This window comes from Danio rerio, chromosome 22, assembly GCF_049306965.1.
Source record: "Danio rerio strain Tuebingen ecotype United States chromosome 22, GRCz12tu, whole genome shotgun sequence".
NCBI lineage: Eukaryota > Metazoa > Chordata > Actinopteri > Cypriniformes > Danionidae > Danio > Danio rerio.
In genome coordinates, this window is record NC_133197.1 from 23318451 (window position 1) to 23339780 (window position 21330).

Sequence of the window (21330 nt, forward strand, 5' to 3'; positions counted from 1 at the left end):
CGCGAATGAAGTAAGTGAACTTTAATGTTGTCGCGTCTATTTTACGCGTAAATAGCATGATTTATCCATGCGTTCCTTGTCTGGTGTGAACACAGCATAACAATGTGCTAGCTGACTTTGTCAAGTATGTCACTCAGTTCTTTCATTTATAAATGAATCAGCTCTTTTGAATGAATTATTTGAATGCATGGCATGACTGAATTACTCATAAAAACAGGTACTTGTCACCACCTACTGGCGACTTTACTCATTTATTTATCCTTAAAAGAGCTTAACCAGCACAAAAACAGAAAAATAAATTCTCTACAATAGCTTTAATGTGCTACCTTATATAACAAAGATTGTATATAGTGTCTAGAATCAGTGAACAATATAGCAGGGCTGAACTTCACGACCAAATTTAGCCCAACAGAACCCGATCCGTCTCTCCATCTGCTGAAGCCGCATCAGAGACAGGAGAAAATCTCACGGCCACAGAAACGGAGCTCATCACCCGTGTTTCTGTGTGTGAGGAAGACAAAGACAGCCAGACTTTCCAGCAGACAAACGACCCTGTCACTGCGGTAAGTTTCTCTGGATATATTTCTCCCCGTTCGCTCCTCAGACCCGCAGCGATGCACTGCTGAGTTGCATTTCGCACTGAAAGCCGCCGCTGTGTCTTTTTCTGCTGGCCAAGCACAATTCTGTCACTCTGAAGACACAAAAGTTTCTGGAAACAGAGGCAGAGCCACAGATTCCTCACACCGAGACACATTTATGCTTCAGCAGTCAGAAAAACACTGGCCCTCAACAGCAGCGCGGCTTCCCTATAGCTGTCGCCGCGCTTCTGTGAGAATGAGCTATTTTAAGCTTGAAAAAAAAAAACGTTGCATTGGTAATAAAACGGTTGGAAACGGTGTAAATGATTCATGATTTGAGCGTGGATAACCTAGATAAAGTTATACTGTGAGATAAGTTGGAGATAAAATGACTTTTTTTTTCATTCAGATTTCTGTCATGAAGCAAGTGCTGTTTCTTTTGTTGACAGACTCCGCTTTTAAACAAGTGAGGTGAGATTGGGATGTGTTTTATTTGTTGTTTTGTTAAATTTTGTCTTGTTGGCTTGTTTCTGTTACAATGCATTATCATACGCACTTTTTTCTTTTCAGAATACAAACTCAAAGTTTGGCTAACTTTGAAGCGCATATTTGCATGTTTACATCTCATTTTGAAGAAAAAGGTGAGATTTATATTTCAATTCAGAATTGTGACAAAAGGCAGACTCCTGAATTAAAATAATAATAATAATAATAAAAGATATAACAATAATAATATTAGTAGTAGTAATTATATTTATAATAATAATAATAATAATAATAATAATAATAATAATAATAATAATAATAATGTAATCCACCAGTCCTACTGCACCTCGAAACTGCGATTCTTTTTATGGGAGTCGGGTGCTCTAACAAGGTTGCTAAAGACCATGGCCACTAAAGCAACTTTTAAGGTCAGATAAGTCAGGTTTACCTGCACAGCACTTCGCTAGCTGGCCTCCATTACCCTCACTATCCCGGACGAGCCCCCACATGTAACCCTCCTATCCACCTAACCCACACTGAGCTGGGATCGAACATGTGATTTTTTGTATAGGAGTCAGTTGCTCTAACAAGGAGGCTAAAGTATAGCACTTCCCTAACTGGGCGCCATTACACTCACCCCCTAAACATTACTCCTATCCTGGACAAGCCCCCACTTGTAACCCACAGGTCCTACTGTATCCAACCCATGATGAGCTGGGAATTCATTTTATGGAAGTCAGTTGCTCTAACAAGGAGGCTAAAGATAATAATAATAGTAATAATAATTATTATTTACATATATTTTTATAAATATTATTATTATTTTCTGTTCTTTTTTAATTATTAATTATTATAATTTTTTTGTCAAATTTGCTGGATATTTTAAAGGAAAAACAATTTTGATACTAATAATAATAATAATTTTTCCAAAGATAGCTGGAAGGGCATCCGCATCTGCTGCGTAAAACATGTGCTGATAAGTTGGCAGTTCATTCCGCTGTGGCGACCCCTGATTATTAAAAGGACTAAGCCGAAAAGAAAATGAATGAGTGAATAAAAGGGTTATAAAATAATAATAATAATAATTGAGATAAGAAGTCACAGATATTTATTATTATTTTTTATTATTATTTAATATTACAATTATTTATACTATTATTATTTTAGTATGTTACTTGACAAAATTAACAATTGGATGTGCCAAAACTTTCTTCAGTTAAACGAAAAGAAAACTGAAGTCATTGCGTTTGGGAACAGAGATGAGGTTCTCAAGGTGAATGTGTCCTTTGGCACTAAGGGTCAAACAACAAAATATAAGGTCAAGAATCTTATTGTGACTCTGGAGTTTCAGTAGTCATGTCAAAGCAGTTAGTAAATCAGCATACTATCATCTCAAACACATTTCAAGAATCAGATGCTTTGTTTCCAGTGAGAAACTTGTTGATGCTTTTATCAGCAGCAGGGTGGATTACTGTAATGGACTCCTTACCAACCTTCCCAAAAAGACAGTCAGATTATTGCAGCTCATCCAGAATGATGCGGCCAAGATTCTGACCAGAAGCAGAAAATCAGAGCACATTACACCTGTCCTCAGGTCTTTACAGGCTCCCAGTTACATTCAGAATAGATTTTAAAGTATTATTACTACTTGTTTATATTTCACTAAATGGCCTAGGACCTCAATAAAGTACAGATATGCTCACTGAATACAAACCTAATAGATCCCTCGGATCTTTAGGACCATATAATTTAGAAATTCCAAGAGTTCAGTCAAAACAGGGTGAATTAGCTTTCAGCTACTGCACCCCTCGCTGCTGGAATCAGTTTCCAGAAATGATCAGATGTGCTCTAACATTCAAATCAAGACTGAAAACACATCTTTTTAGCTGTGGCTTTTCTAAATGAGCACTGTGCTACGTCCGGCAGATCGCACTAACATTTTTTTCTCTTCTTTTTTATTGCTTCATAATCTCTTTTAACATTTAATCTGTATTTAATCATTTTCACTTTTAGTTTTTATTTTTCTTATACAAATAGTTTTTATTCATGTTTATGTAAAGCACTTTAAATTGCCACTTTGTATGAAATGTGCTATAAAAATAAACTTGCCTTGCCCTAGTATTAACAAAATCTATGCTTGCATAGATATCTGCATGCTAATTTAATTTTATAAAGTATCTAAATACTAGATCTCCAATATAATAGATCTGAAAGGGACAGGTGCAGTACAGGATGAGTCATCAACATTGTCCATCTTTTGTTGTTGTTGTTGTTGTTGAGGAGAGAGAGTGTACATTTTAACTGAGCTTCTCTTTTTCCATATTCATCTTTCAACATGTAGATGGCGTCAGAATTCTCCTTTTGGTTTACCAGCAGACGTGTGTGAAGCTGTGATGTATCTTACAGCGTGAGGTTAGATCCTCTCACCAGCAGCAATCCTGTTAGTCAGGATTAACTGTCTTTACCAGCACTGCTCTCACGGTTCAAAATAACCACAGCTTGAGGAGATTACATTTACTTTTATTTTTACATTCAGACTTACTTACTTACAATATGCTTTGCATGATCAAATTAACTGAAATATTCAAATGTTAATATTTGCTACGAGTTTCCCTTTTAGGATCCATGTGACATTTCTAATTTAAATGCTTTTTTATGTTGTCAATTTTAATTTGAATCAAAGCAGGTCTGATGTTTGCAAAGTGTCAAAATTATACAGTTTTATAAGTATAGTAAAACTATTTCAATTACTTGGATAAACATGTAATATTTTATAACATAAATAGTGTATGATTTTTTGATCATAATACTTGAATTAGAATTTTTGAAGACATGTTATTTTTAAAAATAAAACATTATTTAAAATGTATCTATCTATCTATCTATCTATCTGTCTGTCTGTCTGTCTGTCTGTCTGTCTGTCTGTCTGTCTGTCTGTCTGTCTGTCTGTCTGTCTGTCTGTCCGTCCGTCCGTCCGTCCGTCCGTCCGTCCGTCCGTCTGTCTATCTATCTATCTATCTACAACAGTTCTATCTGGTTCCTGAATTTGATTAGCTGATAGCAGTGCGATATTTTGCTAATAACAGCACTCATTCAGCCCCTTCACCCTTATGTATTACTCCACCCACATACAGCGACAAGCAGAGTACACTCTACAGTTTGACAAATACTGCTGCTGTTGGACAACATAATGTACTTTTGATGCTTTGTAGGTGAGAATGTAGATGTTTACATTACAACTATGCAGTTTATTTATAAGGATAGTGTCTATTTTAAATATTTATCATTTCAGAGCATCGGATTCAGTGCTTTGGCCGCCATCAGCCTGTCTGAGCAGACCAAAGAAAGTGATCGTTGACATCCTGCCACAAAAAGGTGACAGAGTGCATAAGTCCTTAAAGGAAGAACAGCATTTTCTCAGCGTAAGTTTCAAACTACTGCTGAACAAATCATTATAAATCAGGTAAGTGACATTCTAAGTCGATCTTTCTCTTTTGTAGTGCTGTATTTATACCACAGAGTCTGGTAGTGTTTGCTTTGCTCTGGCTTTTTTCGGGTTAATTATTGTGAAATATTAGAGAAATACTGGGGAATCTCTGTAGACTGATGACATTTCAGGCTGTTCAGCCTAATAATTTTAAAATGTGAGTAAAATTACCTGTTGTGTCATCGCTTATTTTACGCTTATTCATTACGCTTAAATAGTAGCTCTAAAGTGTCGTTGGTGAATGAGCAACGGTTTCTGCTGTTCTGATGTCAGCTGCAGATGTGAATACATGGTGGAAGAAAGTAGTTCCTCAAACAAAAGGATTTTGAGACTCTTAGTGTTTGATTTTTGTTTTATACACATTATTATGCCGTCGAACTGTTGTATTGCGAACTATGATATTGCTCTCTCTCTCTCTCTCTCTTTCTCTCTTTTTCTCTCTCCTTCTCTCTCTCTGTCTTTCTATACACACACACACACACACACACACACACACACACACACACACACAGTTGAAGTCAGATTTATTAGCACCCTTTAAATTTTTTTCTTTTTTATTTATTTCATTTTATTTTATTTATTTTTATTATGTTCATAACTGTTGTGAGATGTATTCTCTTGTACTATGTTTAAAAATATATAAAAATAAAAAAATACTGCTGCTGTTGGACAACATAATGTACTTTTCAGGCTTTTTTATTCACATTTTATTTATTTATTCTTTTTTATACATATTAATATGCTGTCGAACTGTTGTATAAACGCAACATCACATGAGTAGCAGTGCGATGTGGCTGTACATCAGCACTGGTGGGGCATTAAGACAACACCTTTGATATACACAATATACAGCTACATTGCACTGCTACTCGTGTGATATTGCTCACTCTCTCTCTCTCTCTCTCTCTCTTTTTCTCTCTCTTTCATTCTCTCTGTCTTTCTATACACACACACACATACACACACAGTTGAAGTCAGAATAATTAGCCCCCCCTTTCAATTTTTTTTTCTTTTTAAAATATTTCTCAAATGATGTTTGGCAGAGCAGGGAAATTTTCACAGTATGTCTGAAAATAATTTTTTTTTTCTGGAGAAAGTCTTATTTGTTTATTTTGGCTTGAATAAAAGCAGTTTTGCAGTTTTTAAACCAAATATAAAGGTCAATATTATTAGCCCCTTTAAGCTATTTTTTTTCGATAGTCTACAGAACAAACCATCATTATACAATAACTTGCCTAATTACCCTAACCTGCCTAGTTAACCTAATTAGTCAAATATTATTTACTGTCATCATGGCAAAGATAAAATATATCAGTTATTAGAGATGAGTTATTAAAACTATTATGTTTAGAAATGTGCATATATATATGTATAAACTACTGCATATAAATAATAGTACATAAAAAAATACATTTTAATTTTAGTCAAAATTTCAACTAACACACTTTTAATGTATGAATATAAATGTTTCAGAATCAATAAAACAATAAAAATAATAATTTAATTCACATTCCAAAGACGAATAAAAGTCATATTAATTTGGAAGAACATTCGAGTGAGAAAATGATGACATGTCTTCCATTTAGGGTGGCTCTAACCCTTGGTAAAAGTATTAGCATCTATGCTAGTTGTTATAACCTAAAAGTTTATGTTGAGGTAAATTGTAAACCAGATTGTTGCAAACTCTGTCCTCACCGATATATCCAGTATACCCTCGACTCTGAGTAAATCTGTCAGCGGATACACTGTAACTTGCATCTGGAAATAAAACTCCAACTTGTTTCAAACTTGCACAGTACACACTTTTTTGCCCGCTCTCAACATCCCATAGTGTTAGGATTGCACACAAACTGCTGACTCAACACACCTGCCATCAGTTTTACAGTCGCGATATGTCTTTTATGTGTCTGCCATATCCTTCAGTGGCTCTGTCTATCAAAATACCTGGCAACCCTCTTCAAAAACCCTCCCAATGTGCCACTGTATTGCTCTGTGGATGTGTAATGACAGAAGACAGACAGCCAAACAAACAGGACAAACAACACACTGATGATGGATAGGATGGAGAGAAGTGTTTTATTTGAAGACGTTCATCTAGAGACAGAATGAGAGACAGAGACACAATGTACACAATCTGGAGATCAACAGACAGATGAACACATGGCAACACGACAGACTACTGAGACAAATTCAGTTTGATGTACAGTACAAACAATCACAGAAGAGAAAGCGGTGCTGAGTGTGATTTTAAGACACGAAAGAACAAAGATCTGGAATGGAAGTCAGGAAATCAATGGGGAAAATGGAAAGGAAATGATTATGATTAAGCTTGGTATTGTGTTGAAGGTACACTTTAGTTGCAAGATGCTCGCAATTAGATATCAAAATTGATGTAAAGATCTTAAAGTGGGTGTTATATTATTTAAACTTCCCCAAATGAATCGTACAGCAAAAAATTGCAGTATTATTTAATTGTTATGAACTGTAAATAGTATGTAATGCTAAACTTTTTATCCTGAAATCGTTCTTATCGCACAAATTACAATAAAATAGAAATCTTTGAATTAAACACTGTCAAACTATATAAATAATGTGCAGCCTGGCACAGTTTCACTTATAAAATCTGAGTCATCTTAAGGCACGAAGTGGTTTCACTGCTGTGCCATCTAAAGACCTGATACAGTAAATATGCAATACACCATACAATAATACTGGCTGTTATTAACAGACTGACATATACAGGATACATTTTCATGATGGAGATGTACTAAAAACAAAAAAGAGGATATTGTCAAAAAAAAAAAGGCCCAATCCTAATTCTATTTTGGTACCCCTACCCTTTCTCCTTGGCCCTTGAAACAGAGTGTGAAGGGGGAGGGCTTTTTCTCTCTACAACACCTGCACACGTCATCATGTATCATCTCTTGCTTCATATGTGATAGACGATTACGACTGTTGTAGTTATTCCAGTTGTGTTATTTTTTGGTAATTATCTTCAGAAAATCACTGAAGGCAACAATATCATGTTATAATGTGGCAATAAGACTGTAACTGTACTGTGTATTTACACCATGGTCAAAATCATCTATGTAGAAACGCAAAAACAACAACTAAACTTTTCTGACAGGGTATTCGAGTGTCATTGAGTGTCAGAATGTTGTGGGACTGCTATACAGAAGTTATTAGCAGGGCTTGACATTAACTTTTTTGATCACCAGCCACTGTGGCTTGTAGATTTCCAACATTACTAGCCACTCGCCATTTTTACAAGCCACACTTTTGTTAATATATTCTATATGCGTACATTTGACTTTGATTTGGATGTTGTGTTGTCCACATGCCGCTTGTTCATTACACTTTTTGTGTGTGTTGTGTATGAGCTTGCTCAATGTGCAGGAGCAAATGGGTTGTGTTGCAATTGCAATCAGTTTTTATTTCACATGACTTTTCAGGGCTCAAAAGGATTTACCAAATTTATCTCCGACCACAACAAAAATAAATAAATAATTATTTTTTAGCCACAAATTTTAAATGTGTCAAAACAAAGAAAATTTAGCTGTATACGTGCACTTTTTTGTTCAACACCTGATCTTTTTTTTTTTTTTTTTTAAATTACATTTAAAAAATAACTATTGTCATATATCTAAAATATGCACAGTAATCTGACCTGGCTAAAGGTCCCAGATCAGCAGTTAACTGCACATGAACAGGTTTTTTTTTTTTTTTAACATTTGCAGGCATCACATCAGCTGTGCATGAGTGATCATCCTCTCATTGCGTATTCACCTGCTTTCTTTTGCTCATGCAATCAGTTTTTTTGTCAGTCGTGCTGTTTCTCGATTCTAAGATCACATTTGCACGAATATTGAGCCATGGTTGTTGTCAAATCCTGTTTGTAATAAAACTACAATATAAACATTATTTTCAAACAGTCAAAGTGGCTAGTAGGAATGTCTGTCTAACCCGCCACAGCTTACATTTACACGCATTTGGCGGGTTGTCGAGTGTTAATGTCAAGCCCAGGTTATTAGGGATTACAGAGACCGAAAGAGCGAGGAGGGATGCGGTGGGGAGGGGTGAGATGGGTGCGCGATGTATTTGAGGACCGGGAGGGAGACGCGCGATTTCCGGGAGATTACGTATCCTATTATATATCCACAAAACACTGTGATATAGCCGGGCTCGTATTGTAACACTTTCTCGCTACAATCAATCCGTTCCAGAGTTCAGTTCAATCGAGCAAATACCACCTCATTACAGTGATCTCGGACTGATTGTTTTGGTGCGAATCAGAGTGCGATTCACAGATGTCAAACAAACCGCGCTAACAGGGTAAATGGTTTCGAATGTGGTACTGAAAAATCTTCATTTCAAGGGCTATCTAGCTCTTCCCCTTAGCCCTATGCCTTCAATTTAAAGGGAATTGAGAAACCCCTACCCATTCACACAACGCACACAATAAGGGGTAAGGAGAAGGGCTAAGGGCTAGAATTGGGATTAGGTCTAAAATGGCTGTCTTTTGCATGTCAGGCCAGTAGGTGGCGATGTCACTTTGTAAAGAAAGACTAAACGTCTGTGTAGATGTAATCCAGTAGTCCACTATTATTGCTTTGGTTGTGAATTACCACACCTGTCCCTCCAGGATTTTGCTGAGGCATTTTGTTAAAATATTTATGACTTAATGGTCTTGTGAAATTAAAATTATGTTTTTATTTTAGACGTATCAGTATTTTAATGACATCTATAAGCTAGTGTTCTTCAAAACAGAAACAAAATTAGCGTTTAGAAGATGTATAAGAACTAATATAAACATGTAATGCTTGCAGTTCGTCACTTCCGCCTAAATGGATCATTGGTTTTTATTAACATCGTCTCATACTTCAGTTTCTCAACAAGTCCTGACCAATCAAATGTATCTGACATGCCTCATCCCCCTCAAGACACTTCTCATTTGCTTTTCATTTGATGCACTTGAGCTCAACCACTCTTGCTGGCAGTGTGGTGGTAATACAACATGCTATTGACAGTTTACTTCAAAGGGGGAGGAGCTACACTATGTCACACCCTTTCTTCATGTTTCGGTCAAACGTCGAATAAAACATCAAACATTAAATAAAAATGTACATTTCAAAGCACTTCACGGGACCTTTAAGAAGTTTGACTCCTTTTCCTAAAACTTATGGCATAATTTGCTTCAACTCTTGAGTTTTACTGTGAATTCATAATGTTAAAAAATATATATATTTTTGCATATCACAAAGTCCTGAAGGGACAGACAGTACATGCATAATGACTTCAGTGTTTGAAGCCAGTGTTTTTGTAATATTCATGGAGATGATAATTGTATTTTCAAAATTGCATTTTGACACCCATTTAAAAAAAAAACAGCCCGCAAAAGACTTTACCAAAAGAAGTTACCAAAATGCATACCAGGTTTGTGTTTTTAGTTAAGAATCATGTCTTGTAATTCCGCCACATACACGTACTTAATGTGTGTATAATTGTAATTAAAAAATATTTATTCATATCATAATTTTAAAGCTCTATCAAAACAGCATTCCATTCCTCTGTTCACTCGTTGTCACCCCAGTCTACCTCTGGCTCATCGTCTAAGCGCAGAATGAGGTAGGAGAGAAACTGGAAGAGGTTTTGCCAAAACAGAGCCGCCATGTAAAAGTAAAGGTCGCTTACGTCCACTTCGCAGGTCTCGCCGGCAAAAGTCATTTCACAGACGCATTGGAACCTGTTGACCATGTTCTGGCAGTAGCCGCCATTCTTGCAAGGATTGGATCTACATTCATCAAGTTCTAGTTCACACCTGTACGACAAATATATAGTAATTTTGATTGTGAATATGAGCATTGTAAAATTCATTCCAAAATTGGTTCTGTCATGAGCAAATTTAGAGTGCACTGAATATTCATAGCTACTACCCTCCGATTCATTAACATGTATGTATCCGAACAAAGAAAGAAAGGGAATAATCACCAGTGACCCGAAAACCCAGGGTGGCAGTCGCACGGCATGTTGGTGTCAGAACAGTTCCCCCCATTGAAACATGTGTAGTTCTGCTGTTCATCGCCACAGATGGACACCGGGAGCTTTGGCGGTCTGGGGAAGGGGAGGATGAGGGAAAAGAAAGAAGAATAACAGATGATGAAGAAGCCATGCTCTCCTCTTGAGAGTCATGTAAGGGGCTTCTACCTACTACCCCCAGCCACAACCCCCTGCCTTATCCGGCACAAAAAAGAGGATTAACCCACTATTAGAATAATGACATTTGCATGTGAATGGACCTCTGACCAAATAACAAAGAGAACACAATAAATCGGAGCCTTGTCTTGGGATTAACATACTGCTAATATGAGGACTGCCTACCCCCCACCCCTTGTTGTTCTGTATGTACGAATATATGATATGACAGATTAAAAAATTTTAGGGAGGAAAATAGTACTTGTTGTGCAAAAAGAAAGCAAGGAGAAGGAAAGGAAACATGAAGAATGGAAGGGATAAAGGAAGGGATATGGTGCAAGTATTTCATAAGATGGAAGGAATGGTAAAAGTGAGAAAGAAGAGGAAAAAGAAAAAATAGGACAGTAGAATAGAAGGAAGGGGGAAGATTAGGATAAATAGGAAGGAAAGGTGCATAAAGGGAGGCAGGAAAGAAGGAAAAGTGTCAGGGGAAGGAATGGAGAAGAAATGGAAAAAATTAGAAGAGAAGGAAGAAAAGAATGAATGGATGGTTGGAGAGAGGGAAGTATAAAGAAATAAAGACATGAAGGAGGAAAGATTAGAGAAGAGTATTGGGATGTCGAACAAAAGGAAGGATGTGAGAAGGCAAGAAACAAAGGGGAGATGAAAGGTAGGGTTGAGAAAAGAAGATAGAGATGCAAGAAGATAAACAGAAGAAGATAAGAAAAAAACTAAAAAGAAAGGGTAGAGAGAAGAAAAGGACACAAAGGTAAGTATGGATCAAGTGAGGATGAGAAAGAAAAGGTTAATGGATGAGAGAATAAAATAGAGGGAATTAAAAAAGAAGGTAACTAAGGACTAAATATAAAAACGAAAGTCAATAGCAAAACGGCACTTACATGTTCCTGACAACTACGTACCACGGAACCTCTTCAATCTGAATGCTGTTGTGAGACAGAGGGAACAGGAAAGAGACAAACAAACAGCAAGCGTCATTGTTTTTTTATGCTGCAAAACTTTACACCAAAGATCTCTCTAACTCTGCAGTGGGGAAAAGCTAGATCTATTATGTCTCCCGGCTGCCTGCAAGGCAGTTTCAAAGGAGTGCTATGAAGAAGTCTGGCAACAAAACATGTTTATGAGATAAATGGCTGCAGACTTGCCTTAGATGCCACCCAGAAGGCCTAACGTAACCACTGGAGGATGGGCACTCTCGACAGAGACTATTATTACCATTACCTCTTTCAAATGACACGTATGGCAACAGACACATCTCCGCAGTCACACTAGCATAAACAACACCATAAAAGCAATTATACGATTTGCATTACCTCAATAACAAATCAGTCCCTTAGGGGTCTTGATTCATTCAAGTTGCTTTGATGGGAATCATTCTGTGAGGTTTGTGGCCTGTTTTAGTGTACAAAGTCTACATTTCTGTTTTGCATTCTCTTTTCTTTGAAAAGTGCGCTAGCTTCTTGAATTTAGAAACAGCTTTTTAACACCGGGTTGATATATCTGAGATAAGTCTCTTCACTTGGTTCAATGTTCTGCGGAGGGGGCAAACATTATTCCTAACGGATGAACCTGTGGATTGCTTAGGAGTAGATGCCTCAAATCACATCTATGAATCAATACAAACTCTGCAAAGTCTGCTAAACTTAGACGGCAACTCCTAAACCACCTTGCCTAGCAAAACTCACCATCACAGTGTAAAGGTTTTGATGACAACTTACTAGGCAAAGCTAGAAGAGCTCTCATGATTAAATACAAAACAATGGTCCTTAGATGTGTTTTAGGGTCCCTTGTTTTAGTCCCCACGTGTCAAGTCCACATGCGTTGGCAGGCAACTGTATCTTTCTTCAGCAGCACACGATTTAACGGATCACAACAATGGAACTGAAGGAGCCAATTACACCTTAACACTAAAAGAGTTAGAACATGTTTCCTCAGATCTGGCTCTGGAAGGCCACTGGATAAGCCACTGGATCAGGTAAGCTTCAACCCTAAGTGACACCTACGGAATCTAATCAAGGCCTCTGAATTATTCGGAATTTTCCTGATAGGAAATACTTTATAATAGTTTAAAAACTAGCACTAGCCTTAAGTCTTTACTACAGGAATCTTAGGTCGGGGATCGTTTGTACTCCTAACCTTAAGTAACCCTAAATAACTTCTTGACACACATTAGAAAATACTCACTTGCAAAGTGGCCCAGTAAACTTGTCGGTACAGAGGCAGGAATACATGTTGAAGCCACGCAAGCAGGTCGCTCCATTAGCACACCTGTGCCCAGCACAAGCATCCACCTTCATCTCACAGTTGGTGCCAGTGTATCCGTCCTCACATGTGCAGTTGTATGTGAGGTCCTGCACACTACAATATCCATGTCGACAGGGGTTGGAGGCGCAGGTGTTTGTATTCAGCTCACAGTGATCACCGCCCCAGCCAGGAAGACAGAAGCAGTGAAAAAGGTTGAAGTGATCGTCACAGATGCCTCCATGCAGGCAGGGATTGGGCTCACACACCACCTCCCCGAAACAGCCGGTTTGAACAGGCTCCTCGGATATCTTATTGAACATTTCTTCCTGTGTGCGTGGAAATCTCACCTCAGTCTGTCCATAATACGGAAGCACGATTCCACCAATCTCAACATTACTCAAGCAACCAATGAGATTGGAGCCAGAATCAGGGCCTAGTCCTCCTAGCATGATGTACACGCTCTCTCTGAGGAAGTCTAGATTTCCGGTCATAGAGTCTGATTTAGTAGGCTCATCTTTTTCATCTAGGGGGACCATAATCCAGTGGGAGCTGTTAGACCCTGGAGTGGCCATTAACAGCTCTATAACATGCCATTCCCCATCAGCGACTACCCTTGGGCTGTGCAGGGTTACTGGTGACAATGAGGATGAAGTAGTAGGTCCACTTAGAAGCTCAAGAACCAGAAATCCATCTTGAAGAGATACAGTTACAAACTCTGATCCACTCTCTGCATGCAACACTATGGCATTGCGCTTACGTGTACGGATATTAAAGACAATACTGGTCAGATGGCGGGATATCAGCCCATTGCCTTGGTATACAAGTGTGGTGTTCTCCTGGAAAGTCACGTTTGAAATGCCTGCATAGAAATAAAGGCAGAAATAGTTTAGATGTAACTTCTTGGATGAAGATAACTATTTGCAATACAATCTCATTTGAGGCTTACAACACGTTTTCAGCAAATTTGCTACAATTTATAGCCCTTGACTTGAATTAAGAAGTCGAGTTCCATACACATGAGATTAGGTGTCATAAAATACTCACATTCATAGCCCTGGTTTAGGGCCCGGCATATTGCTTGTGGTGGGCACGGGTTGAGGTCACACCAGCTCACCTCCTCACAGTGTTGTCCTGATGTGTTAGGAGGGCAGTTGCAAGTAAAATCATCCCATGAAGAAAAGCAGATGCCACCATTTTGGCAAGGATTTTTCTGTAATGAAAAGATTATTATTAAGTTAATATTAAAATGATTATTAATATGTTTAAAGATATAGATTTAAAGAGATTCTGAAGTAGTGAGATCAGGTGTTTTAAGAAACTTTGGTAATCTTAAATAGCCCCTATTATGGCCCCTTCGATGTAATGTATAACACAGCTTTATGTGAATGAAAACAAACAGCTAATGTTTATTCTCATATTAAGCTATAGTCTTGATTAAAAAAAAAATAAATTAAAAAAAAGAGTAAACTCAGAGTTACATGCATTCGGATTTTTAGCCATGTAGTTTTTGATATCTGACCGAAAAATAGTCCTGCCCACTTGTTCCGTGTGCAGACCCAGGAATATTTGAACCCACCCATGCCCTCTCCCATTTACTTTTACTTGTATGGTTTGAGCCACACAGATCAGAACGGACCTCTGTCGAGCTTGCATGTGACGTGGTCAAAATTCAAAATAGTTCAAATTTTGCAGCTTTGTTGGTCAATTAATACGGAATGTATGGCATTGTTGTTACTATGAGTTTTGGTTAAGAATAGAGCAATATAGCTGGATGTGCTTCAACACTGTCAACCAATCAAAACAGACTGTGTCATCAGACCAATCAACGCAGACTAGCATCACACAATGGAGGGGTTTGGAAAAATGAATCACTGAACTATTAATATGGGAGTCATAGGGATAATTTGATAAAAATAAATGTGATAAAAACAACAAAAGTGTTTTTTGATTGTACATGCTAATCAGCCTGTTGCTGGGAATACCCAAAACTAAACTATGACCTTGTACAATCCATTATAATCCATAGGAGCACATTAACATTATTATGGTGGCTTGAGAAAGCCAACATACTGTTATACAACATAAACTTATTATTCTTCCGTATTTTTCTTCTGAGACTAATTTCTATATGCATCTCCTCCTAGACCATTCATACTACAACCACCAAACTTACTCCAGACCTCCAAACTTGTCTGACTCGGCTTGCTATATCTTTTCCAACTGATCCCACTTACAGTTTTCCGAAAACTGACGCGAAAATTTCGGGAAATGTCCCATTGAATTAACATTGGACCAAACTTTGTGACCTCAGACAACCAATCTGCCAATCTCTGATGACCTTTACATTTTTTAGCCACACCCTAGCAAACACTTACAGCACCCTAGCAACTGTCCAGTAGACTTCCATTGTAAAAAACCTCCATTGACTTTACATTGGACATACTAACAACATACCAATTGTTGCTAAAATGTACTGATCTATACTAGAAACATACTAACAAACATATTAACAATACCAATTTATACTAAAACATACAAACATACAAATCATACTAGCAACATGCTAATTTATACTAAATACAGGCTAACAACATGTTAATTTATGCTAGAAACATGCTAGCATAATGCTAATTTATACTAGAACCAAGCTAACAGCATGTTGATTTATGCTAGAAACGTGCTAGCATAATGCTAATTCATAACAGAAACATGCTAATTTATGTTAGCAAATACCTAGCAACCAATTCAATTTATCTTAATTTTTATAGCGCTTTTACAATGTAGATTGTGTCAAAGCAGCTGCATAGAAGATTATAGTAAATTGAAACCATCTCAGTTCAGTTTTCAGAGATGAAACAACTCAGAACACCTATAACAACGTCCTAGCAACACATTAGAAACCACCTAGCAATGCCTTAGCACCCACCTAGCAACCACTCAGAACACCATGCCAACCAACAAGAAAACCCTAACAATCACTCAGAAAACTCTAGCTACCTCTAAGCAATGTCTTAGCAACTGCCTAGCAACACCCTAGCAATGCCTTAGCAACTGCCTACCTAACAACCACTTAGAACAAGTTTTCTAACTACATTGAGGCATGGTTAGTGGAAACTTTACTTATATATCTATAAATAAATATATAAAAGCTTAGCTTATTTGATTATAGCATTTTTTATGTACTCACTTAAAAACGTTCAATCAAATCATAACAATTTCTGTTGCCTTCTGTTATTTAGATTAGTTTCTTATGTCATGAATGTAAGGATTTAAGCATGACAACCGAGAGCCAAATGAGATAAGCTGATCTTTTTTTCCAGATACAGTAGCTGCCAGATCTGGTGTTATCTAATCGTTGTACAGTTGCAGTTGAAATCTCATGAGACTTCTCATTGTAACTTACTGAGCAAGTGTCATCACTGGTGCAGCCTGCAGTAACTTTCACAACGCGATCGGGTTTGTACGACATCGCAGAAGTATCAATTGGGAAAAACTCAAGCTTCTTCTCATTAAGCTGCAAGTCTTGTAGACAACCTTTAAAATGTCCACCAAACGCAGTTAAGGCTTGTACATCAAACAGGCCACCGACATTGATCGTATCCCCAAACTGAATGGAAACAGGTTGAACATATGTTGCTTCGAATTCATGATCCGAGTCCTGCAGAGTCATCATGCCATCCTCGATGGTGACACTGACAAAATGTCTCTCACCATCATTAAGCACCCTTTCACCAGTCACAGTCTTCAAGTTGTTGACTTGAACTGTCAGTTTTCCCTTTTCCAGCCACATCTGCAAGTAGTCAGAGGTGCTGTTGGCCAGCAGCACCAAAAGACCAGAGTCTTTTCGAGTACGCAAGAACATGGACAGATGAAGTGTTTCCGAGTCAGGTTCGTCATTGATGGTGAAGACAGCATAGCTTGTCGAGTCTTGCTGGGCAAATCTGGCGGTAATATACTCTGTGTAAAAAAGAAAAGACATACATCATACATCTTGAAGGAATAGATCATATAATTCTTCTACATTTATTTGAAGACTATCACTAGCTATGCTCCCTTTTGGAATATTGCATAAGAAATGCTTAATAAAAAGATCTGCATACATTTTTAGAATGCGGATACAAAATAAAAAAAAAACATATGTGCACAACTGAGTAAGATAAACTTAAGGATAGGAAGAAATGTTCATAAACTATGATGGAAACTCATTTACTGACTAACCCTACTAACTGTACTAACCCTTACCCTAACCTAACCCTCTAACACAGGGGTGTCAAACTCAATTCCTGGAGGGCCGAAGCCCTGCACAGTTTAGTTCCAACCCTGCTCCAACACACTTACCTGTAGGTTTCAAACAAGCCTGAAGGACTTAATTAGTTTGATCAGGTGTGTTTAATTAGGGTTGGAACTAAACTGTGCAGAGCTGCGGCCAGGAGTTTGACACCTGTGTTCTAACAGATCATGTTACAACAAAAAGTATTAGTAGAAAAAACAGCAGATCGACCACATTGTAAAACATCTGAAATGTTGTTTTGGGCATTCATTTTGCCATTTGGCCATCCCTCAGCCAAGACAGACACAAGTTTAATGTACATGTTTGGATAAAAATGTAGCTATTTTATTTACACCAGTAGCGATCAAGGCATAGTTCTGTTGTTTTCTTAAAGAGCCCCTATTATGAGTTGTTGAAAATGACCTTCCATACAGTGTGCAGCCCTAAGTGGATGAAAACATCCAGCTGAGGTGTAAATCTGAAAGTGCACCTAGTTTAAAAATATAGATTTTTTAATAAAAGTTTCAACTTAGAGTTGTTTAAATGATTAGTTCGTCTGGATCTTTTGCATGTTCGTAACGATGTCGACACGAAACAATACCAAATATGTTCTGTGACAGATCAGCTAAAACGTGAACACGCTTTTCCCACACAACGCTAACAGTGTGGTTGTGTGTGGGACTGATTATGTCTTAAGATGAGTGAACATCAATGAGGGAACGTTCTGGTGATTAATACAATAATTTAACCTGCAATGGGGGATTTGTTGGACATTTGTTAAAGAAAGGATCATAATCAATCCATAGTCTTTATTGATGTATTGGACTTTGTCAAAGCTTGACAGGAACTTTACAGTGCACGGTTCATGGATCAGTTTCCTCGTCCATTTCACAAATTAAAGTGTGATTAAAATTGTTGCCTCCTTGTTTTCTCTATATGGCAAAACATGAATTAAATTGTGTTTTGTTACATTGGATCGCTCCACTCTGCTTGTACTGTTATTGGTTAACCTATTAAGAATGTAGCAATATGCTGGTGTTTAATTGCATTGCTTTAATACACTCCTGCATTGGGCTCACACATATACTCAGCTCTCCGACTACTTCAAAAATCGATATGCTATGGTGGGCATTTCTCTCTGTTTCGCGCTAAATGCAGTCGCCCAATCGCAACAGACTGGGTCATTGGACCAATCAGTGCAAATTAGCATTGCGCTAAGGAGGGGTTTGGGGACAAATGAATTGCTGTACGAATCATATGAGAGTCGCTGGGATAATTAGGTGAAAATAAATGCATATTATACGACAATGAAAGTGCTTTTTGACCTTGCATGCAAATTAGCCTGTTGTTGGAGACCCCCAAAACCAAAATATGACCCTTTATAATGCATTATAGGGGCTCTTTAAAAAAAATTGCAACACTTTAAATGCTTCTAGTGTAGACTTAGTTAATGGAAGGTCAATTCTTGGTGTCCTTACCCTCATCACAGTTTTGACCCACATATGGGCGCAGACATTTGCACTGGTAACCTTGCCAAAGGTTAACACATTCTCCATGGTTCTCGCATGGACCAGAAAGGCATCGGTCATGATGGCTACAGCCCTGCACAACATTTACAGCTGAGCTGCTCAACCAGTCCTCCGGTATCATCAGCTGCGAGTCCACGAGCAAGTCCCTCATGCAGCCGATGAATGATCTGGAGCTCCCTCCCTCATCCAATCCTCCAACAAAGGTGCTTAGTAGGGCTGACTCCAGCTCAAGGGCGCCGATCTTTACTTGGGCTGTTGTACCACAGTTTTGTCCACCCTGGCATGGCTCCAGCAGCTGCAGCAGCAGGGTACCCTCTCCAAGTACGGCTTCTACTGTGTGCCATTCACCATCAGATACAACCTGAGGCAACATCAGAGTCCAGCTGGTTGCGTTTGGCTGAGGGTCAGTCTTAAGATCAAGAATCAGGTGTGTCTCCTGTATCTCCAGGCTGAGTGTGACCCCTCCGCTGCCCCTTTGGAAGAGCACTGTGTTCTCCAGGACTGTACGAAAGCTTAGCGTGATATTGAAATATGTTTCTGCACCCAGCAGCGGGGTCTGCAGGTGCAAGAATGCTCTGCTTGTCTCAAAGGAGAACACAGTGAGCGTTTGGCAGTAAGAGCCGGTGTAGCCAGGCTGACAGATGCAACTGTATCCATGTACACCTTCGCTGAGGAATGGGATGCAGGACGCTCCGTTCTGGCACTCGTGACCTTCGCAACCTGTAAGAGGCTCGCTACAGTTTCGACCACCGTAGAGGACTCCATCTTGGCTTTCAGAAGGGCAGATGCACTTGTAGCTGCCTAGGAAGTCTTCACATGTGGCTCCATTATGACATGGGCTGGTGGTACAGGCAGTTGTGTTTTGCTCGCACAAGGCACCTGGAAGAGGAAAAACAAGAGTAGAGTTCAGTCAAAGGTCCTGACAAATACGCACTTAGCAAGGATTGTTGCCTTAGGATAAACTGTTCTTACTGAAATTGTAAGCCAGGTTCTGCAAGAGTTTATCCTTACAACTATTTGTTGCATCTGTGCCAATGTCAGAGAAGAGTTTGTAACAAAAGAGTAGCTCATGCCAAGGTAATGTAGGGACATTTTAGTCAATAATCCCATGGGTAAACAAATATACAAAGTTGGTTGCATAACACTGATGTAACTCTATGCTAAGATGACTGCCAACCGAGTATTTTTTATTTCTAGCAACAAGTTCCTGAAATAGAGATGTAACTGTTAATATTACATCCCATGGAAATTCATAAAGTAAAGAGCATTAACTACAAAACCTGGTTATCTTAAGTCATTGCAAGTTCATTGTAGGTTCAAACAAAGTTTTCTCCAACGTAATTTAATCGACCACCATAATTGAATTATAACCTGTGTAAACTTGAAAAGACAATAAAAATGTACCTGAAATGAGTAACAGTACACTCCAAATCCCAACTACAACTTCCATGGCATTAGTAGTTCCTATTCAGTGGTCACAAATCTGCTCAGTCACTTTTTGATGGGTCCGTCAATTGCAAAGGCCATCCTAACACCCTGCCGTCAATGTACATTCCCTCCTTCAAGACAAACTGTGTACTGAAGCACTAGGCCTGCATGAAAGTCAGCTCCTGGGGGATTAGCTTAATGCAACCTGAGCACCTTACAATGGCGAAGCCCATTTATAGCCTCCGCCTCTCTGCCATATCCTGAGCTGATAAACTTGTGTTCAGAAGGAAAGACAGTTTTTTTCTTTTTGTACAATCTATAAGGTTAAACTACATCTCTGGGGTTTCTCAGAAAACCAGTAGAGTGAATTTTTGCTGTAAGATGTGTGGTGTAATGGCTGCTTTGGTTTTGTTTCAGTTTGAAATCTAATATTGTGATGATGTTCATTGTATCCAAATATACAAATCTCATATATGGCAATATATGCAAATCACATAAATGACATACAAGCTCATGTTGAGACTTCAAATGTGCCATCAGGTTTGCCTGAATATTCCACATGAAAAAAAAAAAAACTGAAGTAAATAATACTACTATACTACTGTAGTGCTTTGAACCATACTACAGTAATATGTTATACTGTTCATTTATTCATTCATTTTCTTTTCGGCTTAGTCCTTTATTAATCAGGGCTCGCCACAGCAGAATGAGCCGCAAACTTATCCAGCATATGATTTACATAGCGGATGCCCTTCCAGCAGCAACCCAACACTGGGAAACACCCATACACCGGGAAACCCACGCGAACACATGGAAACTCCAGAAATGCCAACTGACCCAGTCAGGGCTCGAACCAGCGACCTTCTTGCTATGAGGCGCTTCATATTATACTGTCTATTACATTATTTACAACTCTTTGTTAATGAATGGTGCAGCATAATGTAGTATTAACTATAGCAGCAACTATAGAATTACCACAACAGATTTGTTTATTATATTATCAATATTTACTATAAATTACTATTGTATTTTTTATAGTATGCGTGATGTGATGCTAATCTTAAATTTGGTACAGTCGACATGTAGCCCAAATTTCCC

The 21330-nt window shown here is 38.2% G+C and overlaps 1 protein-coding gene and 1 long non-coding RNA gene across 7 annotated transcripts in view; one reads left to right on the plus strand and one right to left on the minus strand.

The window, feature by feature from the left end:
- crb1 (crumbs cell polarity complex component 1) overlaps positions 1–21330 on the minus strand; it is a 55533-nt gene that overhangs the window by 9083 nt on the left and 25120 nt on the right. For 3 of the 6 annotated variants that reach the window (XR_012397416.1, XM_068216320.1, NM_001044943.1), the window contains 7 exon segments: positions 18754–19683; positions 16409–16962; positions 14050–14215; positions 12946–13864; positions 11643–11687; positions 10540–10662; positions 10243–10369 (listed from right to left, as the gene is read on the minus strand). Coding sequence is in view for 4 of the 6 variants with exons in the window: in XM_068216320.1 (XP_068072421.1) it covers positions 10243–10369; positions 10540–10662; positions 11643–11687; positions 12946–13864; positions 14050–14215; positions 16409–16962; positions 18754–19683 (2864 nt within the window). In the remaining 2 variants the exon portion in view is untranslated. 6 annotated transcript variants of the gene reach the window in all.
- LOC141380330 (uncharacterized) lies at positions 5568–7362 on the plus strand. The gene is made up of 2 exons (XR_012398201.1): positions 5568–5710; positions 5874–7362. It is a non-coding gene; the product is annotated as an uncharacterized lncRNA (long non-coding RNA).